Raw genomic sequence first — 23,692 nt, 5'->3', positions numbered from 1 at the left:
ATCTGCCGAAAGAAGTTGTTGGAGGTGACTCTTCTCTTTCTCTCTCAAGCTGTTGTACTTCAAACCCTTTGGTTTCTGGCTTTCAGATCACCAATAATTGAGGTGAAATAGCTGCAAACAGACTGACCACTTGACTACTTAGGGATTTGATTATTATTATGATAGAAATAGGTAAGGAGTTATGAAACTGACTTTATTTCTTTTCCTCCTGGGGTGAGCAAAAGAGCGGAGGAGTAAATAAAATATTTTTATTGCCAAGACTATGTTGATTTTTTTGGCCATCCCTCATTCACATTTTAGTCAGTAGGAAAAGTTCCCTGGGTCTAATAGCTAAATCTCTGAAAAGGGGGTAAGGAAATGGAAGAAAAGGATTAATAAATAATAATACTTATTGAGTACTATGGTGTGCCAGACCTGCTAAAACCTTTTAAGATTACCTCACAAATCTATAAGGTCTGTATTATAATTATGACCAGTCTAGAGATGACTGAAAAACTGAGAGAAGTAGTGGTTTGCCTCAAATTCCCCATCTAGTTAGTGGCACAGCTATACCAGTTTATTTATAGAGTCCCTATAAATCCCAGTTAGCCTGGGACAGTCCCAGTTTACATCTTGAATCCTGAAGTAATAACGAATGGTGTCTCCTGTTCCATTTCAAAAGTGGACTACACAAATTACATGGTCACTCTATCTCAAGGTTTCTCAATCTTGGTTTGAGACATTGACATGTTGGGCTGTAAGATCCTTTGTTATAGGGGCCTGTCCTGTGCATTGCCAGGTGTTTCACAGCATCGTTGCCCCCTGCCCAGTAGATGCCAATAGCACCCTCCACTTCAAGTAATGAAAAGCAACAATGACTTCAGACGTTGCCAAATGTCCCCAGGAGGGCAAAATTGCTCCTAACTGAGAACCTACAGCATCTAAAGCTTATATTTATACAAATTTAACTACAAAAGGACAAAACAATCTATTTGTCACAGCTGAACCTATGCAGTAGTGTGGCTGGCATACACCCTGCACTCAATAAAAGTTATTTCTTTTTGTAGAGATGGGATCTCGCTATGCTGCCCAGGCTGATCTTGAACTCCTGGCCTCAAGCCATCCTCTGGCCTTGGCCTTCCAAAGTTCTGAGATTACAGGCACAAGCCACTATCCCTGACCTAAAAGTTCATTTCTTTGGGGTGTCACTTGGCTTTCCAATTGTAGAGAGGTGCAAGGGCTAAACAAGTAATGAAAAAGATGCCTAGAAGGGCTCTTGTGATAAAAATGGGTTTGTTGCAATTCTTATTAGAGAAAACTGAAATAGTGTAACTACAAAGTGACGCAGCAACCTCCTGGCTGCCCATTCTAATGATATGAAGTTTGAATCTTGATTCCACTGGGGCTTTTGCCTTAGTAATGGACATAAAAGCTAACGTGATAAGAGAGTGTTACAGTGAGTTTCATACTGCAGCAATCTTCTTCAGTATTAATTGCTTATCAGTGTTCTATTTCCTCCTATTCTTAGAAATGACCACCATTTCTTTCATACCACCATTTTCATTTATTAGCAATAACAGAGGAAATACCAATAGCACCAATTCAAAATGAATCCACATGACGTGTTTTATCCTTACAGCTGTAATAACTAGTAACTAACATGGATTGGAAAGCACTTCGCAAATGTAAAAAGTGCTGTACAGATACATTATAATTATCATCATTAATAAATTAGCCCGATTCTCCTAGTTCAAAAGGCACGTAAGGTCAGATACATGGGCTTCAGTGGGGCAAAATGATCACAACCTACAATGTAGCAATGGTTCACATGTGTTGGCAACAAGTTTTACCCCATGCAATCCTGCAGAGCTGAAGTTACACACCCTTCAAAATATGGGAGAATGAAGCTAAAAGTAGACATGACAGTTTTTTTTTAATTTAATGCTTTTTTTAAATAACAGACTCCTACCTCTTTTATATTAATGCCTAAATAGATAATATAATTAATCAAACTTCTAAATTGTACATTATAACAAAATTAAAATGTCTTATTTAAGGTGACAGCAAATTTTGTTACTTTCTATGAGCTGATATTTCAGATACCATTAGAATTTCAAAGCATTCTGCAACTTCAAAGAGGTCAGATTGGTAAAATTTGTGCTTGCACACCCTCATGGAATATTGTCAGTATTCATTCCAAAATTGTTACTAGAACAAAACAGCTTTACCCATTCCCTTGCCAGCAGAAGTCTTGGCAAGAGATGGCTCTTGGCTGGACCATAAATAAAATTCCTTGAATCACCAGTATCTTGATTTAAGAAAGAAATTTTACTGTGTCTTTCATACACAAAAGCTGATTAACAATGGTTAAAAAAACACTACTCCACTTTTTCACAGGTGTACAAAAGGAAATATAATGGAATTACATTCAACAATAAAGTTTAAAGTTCACTCTAGGTAATAGTTGCATTAACATTCACATACACAAGCACAGAGTAAGTATATTTCAGGAGTCTTAGCATAGCATACAGCATACATATGGGAGATTGATTTCAGGTAACATCATAGGTGTTAGTAAGATTAGCAATTCAGAGTGTTATAGAAAAAGAAAACTAAACCAAAGAGAAGGTGTAGGCTAGCACACCAAGACAAGTCACAGAATTAGTAGATTGAAAAATCTGCTCACTGTATGAGAAAACAATATTTTTCTTCCATTTTTGGGTCTTGATATATAGTTGGTTAGAGAAGGTTGTGTATCAAAGTGCACATAATTGTTTCTTAGAAAAGAGAGAGAGAGAGAAAGAGAGATCATTTTATTTAGTAATACATGCAAGAGGCAGCCCCAGAGTGACCTGAAAGAGTAAAGCTGTGATTGGCAGGTGGCCGATATAATACAGATGTTTCAGGCAATTCTCTTAAAGCACTTCTGTAGCAGCAATGATCATTTAAATGGCTGTAGACTGAATTCTCTTTTGAGGAGAGTGTAGGGGAATTGTATTCATATTTCTCTTTAAAGATTTATAGCTATAGACTTTCTCTTTTTTTTTAAATAAATCTATGAAACAACAAACAGCGAAAGGTGAGGTGTCGGGGTTTTCTTTTGCTTTTGCATAAGTATTGGAAAAGGATCTGGCCTTTTCATAAACATTGTGTGCAAAAGAATTTTTAATAAAGTGAGCACAGGACATGTATAGGAAACACATCAGATCTGCTTCTGTTTCCCAGGGTGGTTCTCTGTTAAAACATTGAACTGTTGGCTTGCAGGTATGATGCAGATTTTAGGTATAATGACGTCACAGCCAACAGACTTTAGGGTCTCCTAAAGCCTTGTCAGTGGGGGTAGTTTTGTCTCCTAGAGGGTGGCCGCCACCTCTTGAGTTGTAAGATTTAGAAAGTCTGGTCCCTTTAAGTTTACACTTCCCCTCCATACTGATAACTTCCGCTGTTTATTTGTCTTTGTTTTCTTGCCTTCCTTGTACCAATTAGTCTAAGCTGGCTCGTCTCAGCCAATATCTGGCACTCGCATACCCGCGGTAGCCACACATACCCAGTGGCCACAAACACCCAAGCTGCTCAATCTCAAAACTTTTCAGCCTGCCCTGCAAGTGTCATCAAGACAGGATCCCCGGAGCACAGGGCAGAGAGTCCAACCTCTCACTGGCGGGGCTGGGAAGCCTCTCCTTTGCGGCGGAGGAGAAAGGAAACTTGGGTCTGCTTTTTAGGTTCTGAAAACAAGCCAGAGTGGAGAGAAAGAGTTAACACCAGACTTAGTAAAGCTTTTACGACAAAACCTGTTAAATGCGTTCTAGACAGACACAGGGAACTTTCTGCAGATTTCTGAGGTCTCTAAGAGGGCTCATGTAGATAGGAAAAAGGAGCAGGGAATTGCTACATGGGAGAGATTTGCCATTATTACAAAAACTGGCTAAGTGGCTTGTTTCCATTTGAGGACCTCACTGGTCACTGTTGTCAGTCGTGCTGTTCCCTTTCTCTTTTTTCTCCTGGGTCTTGTTACCCTTCTTCTTTTTCTTCTTTTTCTTGGTCTCCTCCTTTTTGCCGAAGGTTATGAAGTCACTTTTGTCAATTTGGCTGTTAGCAGGCTCCTGCCGGATGGAGATGATTGCAGGAGATCCTGGGATAATGAATTTGTCTGGCAACTCACCGGGACCGGATTGTTTGGGGTTGCCTGGTCCGTATTTAAAGGTCCAGCTGTTGCTGTTGACACCCGCACCGACTGGAGGGGACACTTCTCCTGCCTCTGGTTCTGAAAGACAAAACATTACAAATCATTAACAGGGTCAACACATGCTCTTGATGCCACACTGCTGGTAGAGTACAGGAGTACTGCATAGGCAGGCTGAACCTCCCCAGAAAAATCACGAGTTGTTTGTTCAAGTCTGAGGGCAAGGCAAGTGTTTACTTATTTATTTATTTGTTTAAATTTTTTGAGACAGGATTTCCCTCTGTCACCCAGGCTGAAATGCAGTCACTGCAGCCTCGACCTCCTGTGCTCAATCAATCCTCACATCTTAGCCTCCCAAGTAGCTGGAACTACAGGCACAAGCTACCATGCCAGGCTAGCTTTTTAAAAAAATTTTTATAGAAATGGGATCTCACTATGTTGCCCAGGCTGGTCTCAAACACTGAAGCTCAAGAGATCCTCCTACCTTGGCCTCCCAAAGTGTTGGAATTATAGACATGAGCTACCACACCCAGCCAAGGCCAGTATTTACAGACAAGCAAGAGGGCAGGTTTTTTCACCAGGATACCAAGAATCTAGTTTCATAGTAACATATGTTTGGTTCTTTGTGAAGAATTTCCTAAAGAATACAGTTGTGATTATCTTGACTGGGAATGGGATGGGAAATACAGAGCCTAAAGGCAAAATATGCTCCTTTTAGTGTCTAGATTAAACTTTGGCTATAAATGTATTAGGATGTCTATTTTGTCCAAAACAAGAAAAATTAGTTGAATAAATTATTTGATCTTAATTTTATTGTAATAACATTGAAGGGTGGTGGGATGCAGCATGGAAGAGATGGGAATACACAGCGTAAGAGGATGGAATCCTGTTGTAAATTGAGCCTATTTGTTTAGATAAAACACTGGGAGCCAATTTTACTTTCCAAGCCAAATTCCTTCCCTCAGTGTGCTCACAGTCTAGTTGGACATACACTCAAGCAACTAGAAACCAACTTAATACATGCAATAACTAAAGTATACGTAAAGTATTGTGGGACTCCAGAAGAAGAAATTGTTAATTATACTTGAGAAAGTTAATGGGGTTCCAGAGGAGGTGAAATCTGCCCTGAGTCTTGGGAAAATGATTATGCATCCACAGGAGTTTTCAATAGAAGACATTCCCAAGAGTCTGATTGGAAGACACACCATAAAGTATACCAGTGACTTCTAGAAGAGTAGAAGTCAGAGCCGGAGAGGAAGGGTAATGGTCTGTCTGGGCAAAGTGATCCCAGTGGCCATGACATTGGAACTCTGACATCATAGCAATGTTTATGTATCTAACACTGCTCCTTTGGTTGACACGTGAAAAGCTCCATCAAATAAACTGTTTATGTTCAATTACAGTTTAGGGTTGTGTACAACTGCTATTTCAATTTCCTATTACTTCTCAGTCTCCTCTAATTTGGTGTCCCTGAGCAGTAATTTTCTAACATAACTCATGTCAAGTTCATTATATTACTTCCACAATCAATGGTCACATTTTAGTCCTCATCTTATCAAACCTCTCAGCAGCATTTGTCATCCCCTTCTTGAAACACTTATTCTCATGAGTTCTTTGTCATGTAGGAGAATAACCCCAATAAGTTCTTAGATGGACTGGACCCGTTACAAAAGGCAGATTAACAAGAAAAAAAAGCAAACAGAAGTTTATTAACATGTATATTTCATATATACATGACAGACACCCAGAGAATGAGCAGTTCTCAAAAAGGTGGCTTAGAATTCCAGCTTATATAGCATCTTCAACAAAGAACAATAAATTTTTAAGGAAGTGTAAGACAAAGGAAAAGACCTTTAAGGACTTTGAGTCTCTAATGGGTAGCTAATTGGGGGAAGGCAAATGAATAGCAGATAAAGGCTAATTTGTAAAGCAGTACCATTTCCAGGCCAATAAGAGTCCAAAGTTATCTTCAGTGGTTAACCTTTGTTCTCCCTGGTGGTGGGAGGCAGAGGAGGGAGGTGGAAGCAGGATAACTTTTGTCTTTGTAAATTTATGGTTTTTTAGGCAAATACAGGGAGGGCAGAAGACCTCTCCTGTATCTGCTTCTTTTATTATTATGATGATGATTATTTTTTTAATTTGAGATAGAGCCTTGCTCTGTTGCCCAAGCTGGAGTGCAGTGGCGAGATATCAGCTCACTGCAGTCTCTGCCTCCTGGGTCCAAGTAATTCTCATGCCTCAGCCTCCTGAGTAGCTGGGACTACAGGCACATGCCACCATACCTGGCTAATTTTTTTTTTTTTTTTTTTTTTTTGTATTTTAGTAGAGATGGGGTTCCATCATGTTGCCCAGGCTGGTCTCGAACTCCTGAGCTCAGGCAATCTGCCCACTTCAGCCTCCCAAAATGCTAAGATTACAGGCGTGAGCCCACTGCACCCGGCCTGTATCTGCTTCTTTTAACTTGCCTTCAGCTCAACAATCCTTCTTATTTTGGGACAGCATATTCTGGCCCCCACCATCAAAACATTCTCCTGACCTTTCTCTCTGACTGTTCTTTGACAGTTTCCTTTGTCAGTCTCCTCATCTGTGTGTTGAAGCTTCCTTGGGTTTGGCCCTAGACTCTCTTCTCTATTTTCTCTTCACTCTCTCCTTTTGGGATCTCAGCCATATCCATAGATATAAATACCATATGAATAAGCTGATGAGATGCAGACTTATATTTTAAGCCCACATCTCTCTGTGCTCCAATCTCATGTATAACTGCCTATCTGGTATCCCCAGTTGGAAATCTCATGGGCATCCCAAACTGAAGAAATCTGAAATCAAACTCTTGATTCCTCGAATCTATTCCTTTCTAAATCTTTCCAGTTTCAGTAAATTACACCCCATTTACCCCATTTCTCAAGCCAGAAAGTTCAAAGCTAATTATTCATTTTTCTCTATTCTATTCTTCATTCTCCATTTATAATACATCATCAAGACCTGTCATTTCTGCCTCCTAAATATATCTTGACTCTATCCTCTTCTCCCAATTTTCACTGCCATCACTCTTTCAGGACACCATCATCTCTTATATGAATTGCAGCAATAGTCTCCTTATTCAGTCTGCTTCCACTTTTGCTTCTCTCCAACCCTCCACACAGTAGCCAGAGTCATCTTTATTTCTTAAAGTCTCTCTTTAAAAATTGACGTATAACAGCCAGGCGCGGTGGCTCACACATGTAATCCCAGCACTTTGGGAGGCCGAGACAGGCAGATCTCGAGGTCAGGAGATTGAGACCATCCTGGCTAACACAGTGAAACCGCGTCTCTACTAAAAAATAGAAAAAAATTAGCCGGGCGTGGTGGTGGGCGCCTGTAGTCCCACGTACTCAGGAGGCTGAGGCAGGAGAATAGCGTGAACCTGGGAGGTGGAGCTTGCAGTGAGCTGAGATCGTGCCACTGCAGTCCAGCCTGGGCAACAGAGCAAGACTCCGTCTAAAAATTAAAAAAAAAAAAAATGAGGCATAACATACATATAGAAAACTCTTTTAAAAATATAAATCAGATTATATCACTCCTCTGCTTAAGCTTTCTACTGCCTTGAGAAAAAAAAAAACAAAACAACTCCTTACCATGATACATAAGTCCCTTCAATAATCTGATTTTTATTTCTTCTCCACTCTCATCTACAAATCTCCCTCTTACTATTATACTCCATCCATACAGGCCTTCTTTCAGATCCTCAAACACTCTTTGGAGTTGTTTTTTATTGTTGTTTGTTAGAGATAGGTTCTCACTCTGTCAACCAGGCTGAAGTGCAGTGGTGCAATCATTGCTTGCTGTAACCTCAAACTCCTGGACTCAATCGACCCTCCTGTCTCAGCCTCCCAAGTGGCTGGGACTACAGGCCACCATACCTAGCTCCTTGGAGTTGTTTTTGCCTCAAGATCTTTACACATCTGGTTTGCTTTTGTCTTGAATGATCTCTCATCCATTCTTAGCATGACTCCTCATTCTTCAAGTCTGTATTAAATGTAACCTCCTTGGAAAGGCATTCTATGACATTCCTAGCCAAGCAGCACCCCCTTAGCCTATTATTCTCTACCACTGTAAGATTCACAAAGGCAAAAAATGTATCTGTTTATTCACCAATGTATAACCAGTGCCTAGCACAATTCCTGGCCCATAACAGGTGTTTAGTAAATACTTGCTGGATAAATGAATGAAAGGACTGATGTGAGAAGTGAAAGTGGTACCCACCCTTTAGCAGACCAAACAACTCTCCAATGAGGCACTTTTGGGGTCCCTAAAGACAATGATGTAGTGCATGTAAAGTACTAAGCTTGATCCTTAGCACAATGCAAGAATTCAGTAAATGGTATCACATATGGGCAATTATATATAATGCAGCTCTCGGGGCTTAGGAGGCCAAGATAATCATACTGCAAATTTACAGCAGGCAGTGACGAGAGGGGGCAAGAAATTTTCTTCTCTCTTCCAAACCCTTTTCCTTACACCATGCTTCCCCTGGCAGAGCTGACACAATAGCACTTTAGGGATGAGAAACAAATTTTTTCTCTGAGACTAATGACTTTGATCTATCTAAGTTAATCAAATCTGCAATTGAGCTCAGCCAGAATCTGCCTGTTTACCTTGAAAATACAGGTCCTGTCTCTAAGAGACTGAGACAAAAGAGAGAAATGTATTTAAAAACCTCTGATTCGGCACCTAAAACTGGGTTTCAGCACCACTCCACAGTCCTTTAGTTGCCCTCAGAGCCCAAAATGGAAATTTTTCTTCAACCATAACCAGGACTCTGCATGCGGCCTAAGCACTGTCATCTGGAGATGCAGAACACAGAGATATCTTCATCTTGCAGAGTTAAAGGACATTAATGGCTGTGTGTTTTGGCAGAGGGAGCCCCTCACAGCAGGACTGCCAAGAGTTAATCCACTTTAACATGTCACTGAGCTTCCTGGTTCTATATGACTCAGCCTAAACTCCAGGAGGCAGAGATCTAGTCAGGTGCCTCCTCCACATGTCCAGCTTCCGCAGAGCAGAACAAGGTGTGGTCTCTCCAGTCCCTCACAGACCACTGTGCCTCACCTGTTCTGGTTGTTGTATAAACAAACATCTCTGAGAGCTCAGCAGCATGTAGACTGTGACTCATTCCAGTAAAACAAAAGCTTAAGGATCTGACAAACACTGACTGACCTCCTAATCTGAATTCCTTTTGGTTAAGAGCACTCAAGACACTTGGCTGGCTTTGCCTATAAAATGTCATGCCTTTGGGGCAGAATCAAGGAGATATTCCCTTTTGGAGAAGATGAAAACGGAAGAAGCACATTTCTACCCCTAACCCCAACCAGGGGCCAGTGTCAGCAAATGATCAATCAAGGAAATGTTTTTTCTTTCAGTGCTGCCTCCTTTCCCTTCTAGGATCTCCGGCAAGTCCCCTCCCTTATGCTCCCAGGGTCCTAGCTCACCCTCAGGCAAAGACAAGACTGAGGATGCAGTCAAGACCCAAATGAATGGGCCTGTTAAGAGGCTAGAAGGAGGATTTCAGACACATATAAATCTGGTAGGGGTCTGAATGGTTAGGCAGAGCCCTTCCCAGACTACAGATTACAACCCAATAGGATTTAAAAGTTTATTTAACAGAGTACGACCATAGTTATACAAAATATGGTTTTGCTTTTTTATTGGATTAGCCAATATCTTCACAATGGGTAGGGATATATTTTAAAATCAGAACAACATACATTTTAATAAAAGCGTACAGATCTTCACTTCTACTTTAAAAACTGCCCTCTGGGGCCGGGAATGGTGGCTCACATCTAAAATCCCAGCACTTTGGGAGTCTGAGGCAGGTGGATCACTTGAAGCCAGGAGTTCAAGACCAGCCTAGGGAACATGGTGAAACCCCATCTCTACTAAAACTATAAAAATTAGCGAGACTGTGGTGGTGCACGCCTGTAATTTCATCTACTTGGGAGGCTGAGGCATAAGAATCACTTGAACCCGGGAGGCGGAGGTTTCAGTGAGCTGAGATTGCACCACTGCACTCCAGCCTGGGTGACAGAGCAAACAAACAAAAAACCCTATCCTCTGGAAGTAGCTGGCCACTTCATGTAATCCTATAATCCAATTTGGGCACTTCCCTTGGGCACTGCCCAGGAATCTTTTTGGCAAAATTTCCAGCTTTCCTCTTTCATGCTAAACTAACCCTGGCTGCCTGAGTTGATGGAGTTGAGCCTCAGGTACTAGGAATGATCAGGTCAGAGGCTTTGCCAAAGCAAATGCCAGGAAAGGGCCAGAAGATTGTGAAGCAAATGCCAGGCCTGTTAAACTCACCCTCATCCGCATTTGGAACTGTTCTGTTAAGGCCAGGAGGGCTTTTCTGATTTACACTGACTTTCCCTAATAGAAGAACATAAACTCATTTTGACCAAGGATACTATTTTCAGGAAAGCTCTCAGAGGGGCATGTGCTGGAGGGTGTTGGAGGGTGTTCACTTTTCTTATCTTCTCTTCATCTTGCTTTGTTCTCTTTCTGTTCTTGAGGACTTGCCCTGGTTCTCTCACTAGTGCATAGTCCTGGGCCATTTACATAAATATCTCTGAGCCTCAGTTTCCTCATCCATAAAATGGAGATGATCCCCTTCCTGTCTACATCACAGGGTTGTCGATGTAGTTAACATTTACTGTGCCCTTCCTATGTGCGTGCAACAGAGTTAAACAAATCTGCACGTCATATAGGTTTTGGTCCTGACAAGAGCCCTATGAAGTAGATATTTCTAGTATCTCTGTCTGTGTTATGTGTCTGTTTTATAGATGAGGGGACTAAGGACTAATGGTCACATGGTCACTAACTGGTGGAGCCTGGGACTCAAATCTAGGGAGTCTGACTCCAGCTAGGAGACTCAGATCCTGAGCTGTATAAGAAGGTCATCCTTTGAAAACGCTAAAGCGTTATACAAATGTGCCAATTATTATGGTTATTGCCTGTTTTGTTACTACTATTTGGGAGGCACAGAGATGCCAGCAGGAGCCCTAAGCCAGAATGAGTTGAAAGGAGTGGAGGTGGGGGAAGGGTTGCGGATGCAGCCCGGCCTCCAGGTTTCGGCCCCGCCCCTTTGCTCCCCATTCATCCCTTTGTTACCAGCTCTGGGATTTCAGTGCTGAGGTTAATAAAGAGCTTCCAGAAAACCCATCATTTTGATTAAAGCCGGGGACTATCTTGCCAGACAGCACTCTGGAGCCTGCCTACCGCCCACTCTGCTAAGTCAGTGCAGCCGGCAAAGGCTATTAAATGATTATAGCCGTTTCCGGCCCAGCCCCTGGACTGCTCGTTCTTTGGCGCGGGCGGCTGCTGCTGCCTCTGGATGCCCAGGAAAGAGTCAGGGCACCGAAGGCTGTGCAGATTCTGTGTTTGCAAGTGAACTTCCAGGCTTTCCGCGCAGAGACACCCCGCCTCTCCCTCCTCCTTATTTCCGCTCACCACCCAAGTCAGCCACTGCAGTCTTTTAAAAAACAGCCCCGATTTCTTTGCTCCTTCTTGGTTTTGGGCATCAATTTAATCAACCTCTCTCTCTGTCTCCCTCTCTGTCAGAATTTAGCCGATTGTAGAATGATAGTATATACTCAGGCTGACCAAAAGGCAAAAGCCATCCGCCATCAACCACTGAAACAGCCCAGGTTGTAAAATATCTCAAGCTCCTTCCCCGCCCCCTATTTCGCCATCTGTGGGGTTTGTTGGACCGACTGGACAAGCTCCGCCTTCTCCCACACCTTCACCCCCAACCCCCGCCAGTCCTTTATGAATTGGGCAAACCTAATCTGAGTAATCACAGCCCACAAAACACAGGAGAATCGTGGTCTGAAACCCAAATCCTGTCCACGATCAGAGAGAGGGAGAAAGCTAAGCCCACCTGGGCTAGCATTTCCAGCATTTCCCCGCTGCTGCTTAGTCCTTCAATTGACAGTGGAAAGACTTTTCCATGGAAACAAGGGAATGTAAAAATATACTCCCTGTTCTCTGTAGGATCTTAGGCTCTGTAATCAGAATAGTAGGCTTAAACCTGGCTACATCATGTAAACTATGGTGATGTTTGGCAAATTATTTCATATCTCTGGGCCTCAGTTTTCATCTGTAAAAAAAGATCATAAGAGTGCCCACCCCATAGGGTTGATTTATAGATTAAATGTAGCTATCCTTATACAGCACATAGCATAAGTGCATGGTGCAAAGTAAAAACTCATTAAATTTTACTTATTAAGATCAGAGCAACAGAAGATTCATTTGTTTAAGGCCTATTGATTGCTTATTATGGATTAGACAGTTTATGGGGTATTTTGCATGTATTTAATTTTAAATGATTTAATTACAATTAATTAAAGCTATTATTATAAGTGTATATCTAAATACATATTTAAAGCATATTTATTTTATAAAAAAGGAATCTGAAGTCTTAAATTACAGCAAGATAATTTGTCCTAAATCACACAAGATTTTTTTTTTTTAGAGACAGCGTCTATATCTGTTGCCCAGGTTGGAGTACAATGGTGAGGTCATGGCTGATTGCCAGCCTGGATCTCCTGGACTCAAGTGATCCTCCCACCTCAGCCTTCTGAGTAGCTAGGACTACAGGTGTGCACCATTATGCCTGGCTAAGATTTTTTTTTTTTAATATACAGAGATAGGGGCCAGGCACAGTGGCTCATGCCTGTAATCCCAGCACTTTGGGAGGCAGAGGCAGGTGGATCACCTGAGGTCAGGAGTTCGAGACCAGCCTGCCCAATATGGTGAAACCCTGTCTCTACTAAAAATACAAAAATTAGCTGGGCATGGTGGCAGACACCTGTAATCCCAGCTACTCGGGAGTTTGAGGCAGGAGAATCACTTGAACCCTGGAGAAGGAGGTTGCAGTGAGCCGAGATCTTACCATTGCACTCCAGCTTGGGCGACAAGAGCAAAACTCTGTCTCAAAAAAGAAAAAAAAAAAAAAAAATATATATATATATAGAGAGAGAGAGAGAGAGACAGAGAGAGACAGAGAGAGAGATAGGGCCTTGCTGTGTTGCCCAAGCTGGTCTTGAACTCCTGGCCTCAAGCAATATTCCCACCTCTGCCTCCCCAAAGTGCTAGGATCACAGGTGTCAGCCACCACATTCAGCCCCACACAGGGATTTGATACTGAAGGTGAAAAACTATTCTCACATTGACTCCTTGGCTCAATAATCAAATAGTTTTTGTTTGTTTTGTTTACTTCTTGTGAAGCCTTGGGGATGAGGGAAGAGACGGAGTTGAGCTCCATTCACAGGCCTAGCATTGTGATCTATAGAGCAGCTGGGAGAGTGGTGTGTGTGTGATTGGATGTCAGGCTTAGCAATGGGGAGGCCAATCTAATACCACTCCCCAGAGGCCGCTAGAGCTGCTACTCCTGGGTATTTCACCCTCTTTGGGCGGAATGAGTTGAGCTGGAAGAAGATTTTTTGGCTGTTTGGTGTCCCGAGCTACAGCTGGGCTAATTTTCAGTAATCTTGGAGCGGAAGAGATAAATACACTTGGCATATTTTTAAAGCCACAGCTCTTGCTTTGTGCCCAAAATAACTCTGCCATTTCTAGGTTAAGAGTATAAAGACATCATGTGCTGCGAACCCAGATTCAAACATTGGAATGGCTGGTCTCCGTAGTTAGCTAAAAAAAAATCACATTTCTTCTTTCTGTGAGCCCCACGCAACCCAGCAGGGCTCAGGCTGCACAGTTTTCTCTACCTTGTTTCCTGGTTGATAAGGTCCCCCAGGATGTAGGGAAGGCAATTTCCCTTTATAGTCTCTTCTCAAAATACCCCCTCTTCAGTTGGCTGTCATATCCAGGGGGTAACAAAATGCTTAAAATGTAGGTTCTTGGGTAACATAGACTTGAGTTGGAATCTGCTTCACCACTTATTCGTTGAACGTTGAGCAAGGTACTTGGCCTCTTAGCTCCCATTCTTTCATATGCAAAACAAAGATAACAATAACCATCTAATGGGATTGTGAACATTAAAAAGAGACAAGGCTTATAAATCACACAGATCAATGTCTGTCATGAAGAAATTCTGAAATAAAGAATGGGTATTACTACTATGCAGTATTCCTTTACTAATCCAACTCTCACTTTAACCACCTATTCTCAAATGTAGTACTTCCAGAAATTCTCTTTTCCAAGGACCCTCTCCCCATCAGGCTCTGCTCCTCCTAGGGGATTGAAGACTTCCAGCTGTGACATTTTCCAGCTTAGAAATGGTTGCTAGGTTACTCTCCGTAGCCCTCTGAAGGAGGAAGTGAAGGAGACTACTTAGGCATGGTGGAAAGCACACTGGACGAAGTATCAAAAGTCTTGGGTTCATATCTCAGCTCCAGCATTCTGCTTTCTACTATTTTCTAGGATACTATTTGATTAACATTGACTTACAGTTTCTTCATCTGTAAAATGGATATAATAGCTACCTCCCGGAGGCATTGTTATTTATTCAACTAAACTTATTATTTACAAGGCCAGGCATGTGGCTCACACCAGTAATCCAGCACTTTGGGAGGCCAAGGCAGGCAGATCACCTGAGGTCAGGGGTTCCAGACCAGCCTGACCAACATAGTGAAACTGTGTCTCTACTAAAAATACAAAATTAGCCTAGCGTGGTGGTGCAAGCTTGTAATCCCAGCTACTTGGGAGGCTGAGGCAGGAGAATCACTTGAACCCAGGAGGCAGAGGTTGCAGTGAGCTGAGATTGTGCCATTGCACTCCAGCCTGGGCAACAAGAGCAAAACTCCGTTTCAAAAAAAAAAAAAAAAACTTATTTACAATAAATTAGACATTAAATTAGGAATTAGGGATATAAATATGAATAATATTAGGACAAGTACCCTGTTCTCAAAGAGTTACAGCACAGTGGGAGGAAAAAACAAGTAAATGAATAAATACAATAATAGTGTTAAAGGATAAACCAGGTAGATAAACTCTGGCATAAAGATGGCATTAAACTTTCTAGAGACGGTGTGTGCAGTGGTTAAGAGCACAGACTCAGAAGTCAAACAATCCTGCTTCAGATCCTGGTGCCCTTACTAAATGTGTGATCTGATTTAATCCTATGGGTGTCAGTTTTCTTAGCAGTAAAATGAGTATAATAATGCACAAATTTCTGGGTGTGGTTATACAGATTAAAGGAGTTAATACTTGTAAAGTGCTTAGAATAATACTTGGCACATGGCTTAACTGTTCAGTACAGGTTAGCTATTATGATTCACAAGTAAATTTTCTCCTCTGTTTGCTCTAGCATTTTCAACTGCAGAGGCTAAGTCTGTTGATGATGATGTCACTGAGTTAAGTGACATATAGCACTAGCTCGAGGTGGGGATGGAAGGCTCAGAGGGAAGTATGTAACAAGTGCAGTCCAACCACAGGTACGTGAATGCCAATTTGCCAATTTGATATTTTTATATCCTATGACTCTGTAATTCTACTTCTGGAAATTTATCCTGTATAAATACTAGCAAGCATGCATAAGAAATATGTATAAGAATGTATATTGTATTGTTTAGAAAACATAGATACCAACAGCAAATTGGATAAATTATAATATAGGTATACAACATAGTACTATATCCTTACTCAAGAAGATTGTGGCAAATCTATATGTACTGACGTAGAAAGGTGTTTGTTAACATACACACACACACACACACACAAGCTGTATAATAATATGTATTGCATTATCCCATTTCGCTTTTTGAAAATCTATATAGTCATGCGCCCCATAATCATGTTTCAGTCAACAACGGACCACACATATGACAGTTGTCCTATAAGATTATAATAATGTATTTTTATTGTACTTTTTCTGCGTTTAGATATGTTGAGATACACAAATACTTATCATTGTGTAAAAATTGCCTACAGTATTCAGTATAGTAACATGATATACAGGTTTGTAGCCTAGAAGAAATAGGCCATACGATAGAGCCTAAGTGTGTAGTATGCTATATCATCTAGGTTTATGTAAGTACATTCTATGATATTTGTACAACGAAAAAACTGCCTAAAGACACATTTCTCAGTGTATCCCCATTGTTAAGTGATGCAAGAAATATTTGGAAGAGTGAACCCTGAAGTAAACATGGAAGTTGGGTGGTAATGATAGTTTCAATAATGATGTCAATATAGTTTCATCAATTGTAATGAATGTACCACTCTGGGCAGGATGTCACTGTGGCGGGGGTGTGGGGGCATTGTGTATGTGGGAGAGCAGGAGTGCATGAGAACTCTGCACTTTCTACTCAACTTTCCTGTGAACCTAAAACTGCTCTAAAAAGTAAAGTTCATTAATTTTAAAAAAATATGGGAGGATACACACAAAATTGTTAACAGTGGTTGCTTCACCAAAGGGGAGTGGGATTGAGGGAAATAAATATTTCTATGCAAAAATGCTATATTTTTAAATATTTACTTCAACAATGTAATTCTATTTTATTTAATAATACATTAAAATGTAGACATATAAAGAATTCTGAAGATGCACGCTAAATTATTGGTAGTGGTTACTTTTGGAAAGCATGATTGGATGTAGGGAGTGAGGCACTACTCATTTTATTTTAGTCCTGCACAGATATAATTTGTTATGACTTTTGTTTCTTCTGTAATTAAATCAAAGAGATAGAGGTTCAGAAGAATACTAGCCCAACATGGTTCAAAAACTAGCCTGCACCCAGGATTAACTACATAATTTGCAGGAACCAGTGAAATTTGCCAAATGAAAATGGGGGGAGGCGGCCCTTGTTAACAAATTATCAAGAACTTCAAGATAGTGACAGCATAATATCAAAACACACAGGGCCTTTCTAAATGCTGGGCCCCAAGAAGCCAGACTTGCCCAGGCCTGAGCACTACTGGGTTCCTCCCTTAGCACCACAACTTGACACTGACTATTCCCAAAGTTTTCACACTGCCTGCCCCACCTGAAACTCTATGAGGCATTATTTCAGCCGACAACAAAATGGCTTCTGACTTTGGTTGGGTTTTCAAACTTTTCTTCTCTACCCTCCCCCCTTACTTTGTTACAATCTGTGCTTCTTAAAATTTGGCAGCAATCCCAGGCTCTGTGTTGCTGTCACTTCTCAGCCTTGAGCAACCATTTCTAGACAAGTAGTGATATCCTTGCATTGAGGGTATAAAATGGAGGTGCTGTCAGCACATTGCAGTATAAGGAAGGCAAGATAATGGGAGAACCCTCTACACCACCCTGCACACTTCCATACCATTCCATGTAATCTAGCAAAAACATCTTGAATCCTCTTTACTGTGTGCCAAGCACTGTGTTAAGTGCTAGGAGCATTAAATTGAGTAGTAATAGTTCTGACGACATTTTTGAGTGGCTACCATGAACTAAGCATGGTTCTAAGCATTTTGCATGCATTATGTCATTTAATACTTACAACAGCCTATGGTCTCTCCTCTTTTATACATTGATAAATCTGAAGCACAGGTTGCACAATTATTAAGTGATACGATAGAAATGTGAGGCACTGTGCAATGCCAGGCTATCTCCCTTCAGAAACTAACATGAGACAAATTTTAAACCTGCCCTTCACTCTCCACATTTTCTCAGACATGATATACCAAATCCACCAGGATTACCTAAGAACATTTCCAAGCCCAGCCCTTTATTTAACAATTAAAAAAATGCTGCATTTACTTCCCTTTTCGATTCTCCTTTTCTAAACACTCCAAAGTTTCCAATATTTGGTTTGGGAGAAGAAAAACACTAAGTTAAAAGCTCACAGCTCATCTTGACATATTATTCAGTACAGTGATCGCCCCTTATTTGAGGTTTGATTTCTGAGGCTTCAGTTACCCACAGTCAACCTTAGTCTGAAAATATTAAATGAAAAATTTCAAAAATAAACAATTCATAAGTTTTAAATTGCAAGCTGTTCTGAGTAATGTGATGAAATCTCGAGCCATCCCGCTTTATCCTGCCCAGTACGTGAATCATCCCTCTGTCCAACCTATCCATGCCGTCTACACTACTCACCTGTTAGTTCACTTAGAAAGTGTCTTGTTATCCGATTGGCTGTTTTGGTATCAAAGGGCTTGTATTCAAGTACCCTTATTTTACTTAATACTGGCCCCAAAGCACAAGAGTATTGTGCCTAATTTATAAATTAAACTTTATCATAGGTGCACCTATGAAAGAACATAATGTATATAAAGGTCAGTACTAAATGAGGTTTCAGGCATCCACTGAGGGTCTTGGAAGGTATCTCCACAGATAAGTTTGGATTGCTGTAGGTTCATTTTTGAAAATTCAGTAGAGTTAAGGAAACTTAAAAGAATCTTCTTTCCTAAATATAAACAAACCAACTAACCTTCTAGTGGGTCTCCATGGCCAACAAATGAAACTACAAATTATTTAGCAGGATGTTTAAGGTCCTACAAAATCTGATTCCAGTCTACGTTTCTGATCTCATTTTCTAACATCTCTTTATTCTACCACATCCATCAAATGCACTCATCTTATTAACCCAGACTACACAATTCAGTTTTTTTTGTATTTTGTTTTTGCATGCACGCATTGTTTCCTTTGCCTGGAATTCTCTTCCTCTCCACATCCTACTTGCCATCCTGCAATACCCAGTATTTTAAATTTTTTTTTGAGACAGGGTCTCATTCTGTCACCCAGGCTGGAGTGCAGTAGTGTGATCTCAGCTCACTGCAACCTCCACCTTCCAGGTTCAAGTGACTCTCGTGCCTCAGCCTCCCAAGTAGCTGAGACTACAAGTGCATGCCACCACACCTGGCTAATTTTTATATTTTTTTGTAGAGATGGGGTTTTGCCATGTTGCCCAGGCTGTTCTCAAACTCCTGGGTTCAGGCAATCCACCCGCCTCAGCCTCCCAAAGTGCTGGGATCACAGGTGTGAGCCACTGCGCCCGGCCTCAATATCCAGTATTAAATGTCAAATAATCTCTGACTTAGTCCCCTGAATTTCCAATTCCATCTTCTGAGGTCCCACAACATCCACTGTTCATGGTTGCTGAGAGTGTTTGGGTCCTATGAAAACAATCTGGGGACTGTCTCAAGAAAGGCAGCCTAGCTTACCTTATTTACCTAGGGTTTGAATTGATTATAACATAGACAGACCCTGGGTCCCATTCTGGACCAACAGGCCCTGGTGGTTTGTCCCAGCTTCCTTCCCCTTCGTTGACCCTACCTACGTAGGGCATTATTGTCGTCCTTATCACATGACAATGTAATATTTCCATCATATTTCTTTACATTTCTCCCTTCACCATTAGATTTATAAGGGCAGGACTGTGTTATATTTAATATTATATCTGCATCACCTAGAACAGAGCCTGGCCTGACCTAAGTGCTTAATAAATGTTTGATGATGACTACAGTCATGTATCACTTAACAATGGGGATATGTTCTGAGAAATGCATCACTAGGCATTTTTGTTGTATGGACATCATAGAGTGTACTTACACAAACCTAGATGGCATAGCCTACTACATACCTAGGCTATATGGTATAGCCTATTGCTCCTAGGCTACAAACCTGCATAGCATGTTACTGTACAAAATACTGCGCAATTGTAATATAATGGCAAGTATTTGTGTATCTAAACATAGAAAAGGTACAGTAAAAATATGGTATTACAATCTTATGGGACAGCTGTCACATATGTGGTCCATTGTTAATCAAAGTGTCATTATTTGGTACACGACTATATATAGAGGGTCCCAACAAAATTCTCTATTGGAGCCAAGCCAAGAAAAGCATCCCTAGAAAGGATACTATATACTTCACTTCTCTATCTCTCTCTCTCTCTCTGTCTCTCTCTCCCCGTGTGTGTGTGTGTGTGTGTGTGTGTGTGTGTGTGTGTGTGTGTGAAAGAAAGAAGGAGAACAGGAATGAATAAGGATTTTAAAAGAGAAATGCTGATGAAGGTGGTTAATGATGGAGTTTCAGGGACCCGGCTGGGAGGTAGTTTTTGTGAGGATCTTCGTAGTGCCCTTCAAATCACAAACACTTAGAAGGTATTATCCTGGAGGCAAGGTTGTGACCCTGGGCAAGAAAAGACCAAAGAAGCTAATTTATATATCTAAATCCCCAGATTCAGAGAGAACATACCAAAAAGCTAAAGAAATTAGCTTTAGTGAGTTTCCCTCTAAAGAAATTTCCCAAAGGCAAATATTTAGAATCGATTTATACTTGTTGCAACAGAAGGAAATTGATGTGACACTGACCGCTGAATAAACATAGCCCTGCTGACTGCAGACTGCAGGAACAGCAGTTGGATTGACATCTTGATGACACACGGAGCCCACAGGGGATGCTGGACTCTGGGGAGGCTCTTTCATGGGTCCCATGGCCTAATCATTGTCAGCAGTATAAGGGGTGATTTAATCTCCAGTCAGAGCTGCTGTAAGTATGGAGAGGGCCTAAGCTTTGGAGATATCCAGCTTGTTTAGAATATCAAGGAGGGAGCTAGAGTGAAACTGGTTGTTATACAAAATGTTCCCAAAAAACAAACACATCCTTAGATACATACGGATCCATAAAATTGACCCTGAACCATCCTACCCTCCTATCCCCAACACAGGAAGCATCACAGGAAAAGCAGGTGGGATTTACGAACACTGGCAGGAACATTACCCACCCCTCAACCCCTAACACACCCATACACACCAACCAGGCTCTTTCTTCTATTTTTCAGGGAAGTTCTGGATATAATCTGCTTTCACTTAGACACAGACGCTAGATGCATACAAGGCAGGCAATATGTGTTGCCCCGTCTCCTGGCATCACTTGTGACAGTGACTTTTCCATTAGCTACCATGCCCCAGGATTGAATCCTTACAGATTGGCCTCTGGGTGATCTAAAGAGTACTGTCCTCTGCTGCCTGCTCCCAACTCTTGGAACGATATTCTTAAACCTGGGGCAGAACAATATCTCTAAGTCCAGAACACAATAATGTAGTGGGAACCATTTTTCTCCTCTCTCCACATTTCCACCTTTGCTCCACATTTCCACCAAAACAATACTCCCATCCTTTGCAGGGATGTGCTAGGAAAAGAACTTTCATCTTTAGCTCTACTTCCTTCCTTACTCTTCCCAGGAAGGGAGAGTAGTTTATCTGATTGGATAGATCACTGAAAGCATGATTTAAATGGATCACGCTTCTTGATTGAGCAAAGTTAGCATCATCAGTCACTGTTCTTCCATGACACATCTCACCTTAATTCTCTTTCTCTACTCTAGCTCATTCTCTACAGAAATTAACTTACACACACACACACACACACACACACACAGAGCCACCTCTGCCTGAACATGAAAGACCGTGTGATAGGCAGAATAATGGCCCCACCAAAATGACTGCATTCTAATTTTAGAACTTGTGAATATGTTATGTTACATGGCAAAAGGGATTTTGTGTTAATTTGTTATGGCAGCCCTAGGAAACTAATACAGATTTTGGTATCTGGAAGTGCGGTTCTGCTGTTATAAATGCCTAAAAATGCGGAAGTGGCCTTGAGATTGGGAAATGGGCAGAGTCTAGAAGAATTTTGAAGAGCATGATAGAAAGAGCCTACATTACCTTGAACAGGCTGCTAGTAGCAATATGCATATTAATGGCTCTACTAGAGAGGACTCAGAAAAAAGTGAGGAGCAAACCTAAATTGTCATGAACAGATTGTTATTACAAATATGGCATTAAAGGTGCTGCCAGTGAGGGCTCAGGTAGAAATAAGGAGCCTGTTATTGGAAACTAAAGGAAAGTGGATCCTTGTTATATAGTGGCAAGAACACACCTTGATTTTAGCCAGTGAAACTCACTGTGGACTTCTGACTTCCAGAACTGTAAGATAATACATTGTGTTGTTTTAAGCCATGAAGTTTATGGTTAATTTGTTATAGCAGTAATGGGAAATAAATACAGACACCCTACAGTTGGCCTAGAACTCAGACAGTAAATAGTCTTTTCCAAGTTACCAAGCTATTCCCTTCATGTATCACGCGGGACAAGATAATAGTAATGTGTTAAGTGTATAGAGTTCAGCAGCAAGCAGACATGAGTTCAAATACTGCCTTTACCACTGCATTTATTAATGAATTTAACAAAATTTATTGAGCATCATTGTGTGCTAGGCATCCTGCTTGACAATGGGAATACAATGGTGAGCAAAAAACATTTTTACTAGCTGTATGAATGTAAGAAAGCCACTTAATTCTTATGAGCTTTAATTTTTTTATCTGAAACATGGGAATAATAATGTACTTCTCTCAAAGTTAAGTATGCAACATATGTAAAGTGCTTATCACAGTTCTCAATAAATGGTAGCTATTGTCTTCCTTTCTCTTGTTCTAAGAGACTATTTCTACAATCCAGGAGGCAACAGTATGGGATTTAAAGACTTATAAAACTTGACCCAGCAAAGACCCACTCACTGGAACATACACTTAAAATACAATGTCCTCAGGGCTCTATTTTTGCTAATAGGCTTTAGCTGAGAGAAGGGAGCTGCTTCTGTATTCCATGGTTCATCGTCCAACACAGAGCCAAATTTACAGGCTCAAAGGTATCCACCCTAGGGCTGTTGATATACCTAGTGATGCTCTTATCCCCATAAATCTGGACTCTCCGAAAGCAGCTTGGTGTGCATCTAATGTAAATCATTCATACTGGCTGAGGCTTCTAGTCTTACCACAGACCTTTACGGTATTCATCTGACTCCAGGTGATTATAGGAAAAGAGATCGAACAGGTGTGTTCTTGGGTAATACAGTATCTATGATGCACAGTCAAAAAAGACAAGAGAGAAGACTTGGGGAATGTCACCTCACTATTCAGCTTGATACATGATACCACCTACAGCAACAGCTCTGGACACAAGATTGGGTCAATGCTGGTTGAAAGCCCAAGCTGGTGAACCTTCTTGGAACATCACCAACAAATTTGCTTGATTAGATTTTCTGTACAGGGCAGGCTTTACTTATTTTTAAAGTTTGTTTGGTTGGTTTTTTACAGACAATGGCGTCGATAATCTCAAGACCCGGGGTACATTGTTTGGTATCCAGCAGACAAGGAATACAACGCTAGTTACAATAAACGTCTCTTTGTTCTCTTTCGGGTCCACATTTGGTTCTTAAAAGTCACCTTTTCATACCCTAACTTTCTATTATTATGCCTCTTGAGTCTGACTTCTATAGAGCTCTCAATTTCCTGTTTCAATAGTAGCACAAGCATCCTTTGTCCCCCTTATTTCCTTTAAGTATTACCATCTTCAGGACTGACTTCTCCCATCCTTTGCCTAGCCCACACCCTTGGAGATAGACAATTTCAGGCAGGGCTGTTGCTGAGGAAGCTCTTGGTCTCACCGAGAAAAACGTGGAATGTCATCTATCTCTGCTCTCCCTCTTTTTCTGATTGTGAATAATGGAGACTCCAAGTGCTGAGGCAGAGAAAGATTCCTCTCCAGTCCACACACTCATTGACAGGC

General features: G+C 41.1%; 12 protein-coding genes across 12 annotated transcripts in view; all 12 read right to left on the bottom strand.

Annotated features, from left to right (window-relative positions):
* Window positions 1-1,520: 1,520 nt before the first annotated feature.
* PCDHA7 (protocadherin alpha 7) overlaps window positions 1,521-23,692 on the bottom strand; it is a 177,804-nt gene continuing 155,632 nt past the window's right edge. The window contains 1 exon segment of the mRNA NM_001082590.3: window positions 1,521-4,243. Within this exon segment, the coding sequence (NP_001076059.1) occupies window positions 3,933-4,243 (311 nt within the window). The 3' untranslated portion in view covers window positions 1,521-3,932.
* PCDHA2 (protocadherin alpha 2) overlaps window positions 1,522-23,692 on the bottom strand; it is a 217,237-nt gene continuing 195,066 nt past the window's right edge. The window contains exon 4 of the mRNA NM_001082583.4: window positions 1,522-4,243. Coding sequence (NP_001076052.1) covers window positions 3,933-4,243 — 311 coding nt within the window. The 3' untranslated portion in view covers window positions 1,522-3,932. The remainder of the gene's footprint in view (window positions 4,244-23,692) is intronic.
* PCDHA3 (protocadherin alpha 3) overlaps window positions 1,522-23,692 on the bottom strand; it is a 211,072-nt gene continuing 188,901 nt past the window's right edge. The window contains exon 4 of the mRNA NM_001082586.4: window positions 1,522-4,243. Within this exon, the coding sequence (NP_001076055.2) occupies window positions 3,933-4,243 (311 nt within the window). The 3' untranslated portion in view covers window positions 1,522-3,932. The remainder of the gene's footprint in view (window positions 4,244-23,692) is intronic.
* The window catches only part of PCDHA4 (protocadherin alpha 4), a 205,021-nt gene continuing 182,850 nt past the window's right edge, over window positions 1,522-23,692 (bottom strand). The window contains 1 exon segment of the mRNA NM_001364703.2: window positions 1,522-4,243. Within this exon segment, the coding sequence (NP_001351632.1) occupies window positions 3,933-4,243 (311 nt within the window). The 3' untranslated portion in view covers window positions 1,522-3,932.
* Window positions 1,522-23,692, bottom strand: part of PCDHA5 (protocadherin alpha 5) — a 190,432-nt gene continuing 168,261 nt past the window's right edge. The window contains exon 4 of the mRNA NM_001082585.4: window positions 1,522-4,243. Coding sequence (NP_001076054.2) covers window positions 3,933-4,243 — 311 coding nt within the window. The 3' untranslated portion in view covers window positions 1,522-3,932. The remainder of the gene's footprint in view (window positions 4,244-23,692) is intronic.
* Window positions 1,522-23,692, bottom strand: part of PCDHA6 (protocadherin alpha 6) — a 184,102-nt gene continuing 161,931 nt past the window's right edge. The window contains 1 exon segment of the mRNA NM_001082591.4: window positions 1,522-4,243. Within this exon segment, the coding sequence (NP_001076060.1) occupies window positions 3,933-4,243 (311 nt within the window). The 3' untranslated portion in view covers window positions 1,522-3,932.
* Window positions 1,522-23,692, bottom strand: part of PCDHA8 (protocadherin alpha 8) — a 170,851-nt gene continuing 148,680 nt past the window's right edge. Inside the window, 1 exon segment of the mRNA NM_001082589.4 lies at window positions 1,522-4,243. Within this exon segment, the coding sequence (NP_001076058.2) occupies window positions 3,933-4,243 (311 nt within the window). The 3' untranslated portion in view covers window positions 1,522-3,932.
* The window catches only part of PCDHA9 (protocadherin alpha 9), a 164,532-nt gene continuing 142,361 nt past the window's right edge, over window positions 1,522-23,692 (bottom strand). Inside the window, 1 exon segment of the mRNA NM_001082587.4 lies at window positions 1,522-4,243. Within this exon segment, the coding sequence (NP_001076056.2) occupies window positions 3,933-4,243 (311 nt within the window). The 3' untranslated portion in view covers window positions 1,522-3,932.
* Window positions 1,522-23,692, bottom strand: part of PCDHA11 (protocadherin alpha 11) — a 144,497-nt gene continuing 122,326 nt past the window's right edge. Inside the window, exon 4 of the mRNA NM_001082588.4 lies at window positions 1,522-4,243. Coding sequence (NP_001076057.2) covers window positions 3,933-4,243 — 311 coding nt within the window. The 3' untranslated portion in view covers window positions 1,522-3,932. The remainder of the gene's footprint in view (window positions 4,244-23,692) is intronic.
* PCDHA12 (protocadherin alpha 12) overlaps window positions 1,522-23,692 on the bottom strand; it is a 136,716-nt gene continuing 114,545 nt past the window's right edge. The window contains 1 exon segment of the mRNA NM_001082584.4: window positions 1,522-4,243. Within this exon segment, the coding sequence (NP_001076053.3) occupies window positions 3,933-4,243 (311 nt within the window). The 3' untranslated portion in view covers window positions 1,522-3,932.
* The window catches only part of PCDHAC1 (protocadherin alpha subfamily C, 1), an 85,375-nt gene continuing 63,204 nt past the window's right edge, over window positions 1,522-23,692 (bottom strand). The window contains 1 exon segment of the mRNA NM_001082582.4: window positions 1,522-4,243. Within this exon segment, the coding sequence (NP_001076051.4) occupies window positions 3,933-4,243 (311 nt within the window). The 3' untranslated portion in view covers window positions 1,522-3,932.
* Window positions 1,522-23,692, bottom strand: part of PCDHAC2 (protocadherin alpha subfamily C, 2) — a 45,873-nt gene continuing 23,702 nt past the window's right edge. Inside the window, 1 exon segment of the mRNA NM_001082592.4 lies at window positions 1,522-4,243. Within this exon segment, the coding sequence (NP_001076061.1) occupies window positions 3,933-4,243 (311 nt within the window). The 3' untranslated portion in view covers window positions 1,522-3,932.

Source organism: Pan troglodytes, chromosome 4 (genome assembly GCF_028858775.2).
Source record: "Pan troglodytes isolate AG18354 chromosome 4, NHGRI_mPanTro3-v2.0_pri, whole genome shotgun sequence".
NCBI lineage: Eukaryota > Metazoa > Chordata > Mammalia > Primates > Hominidae > Pan > Pan troglodytes.
Note: the sequence above shows the minus strand (reverse complement) of the source record. Positions and strands in the feature narration are given on the sequence as shown.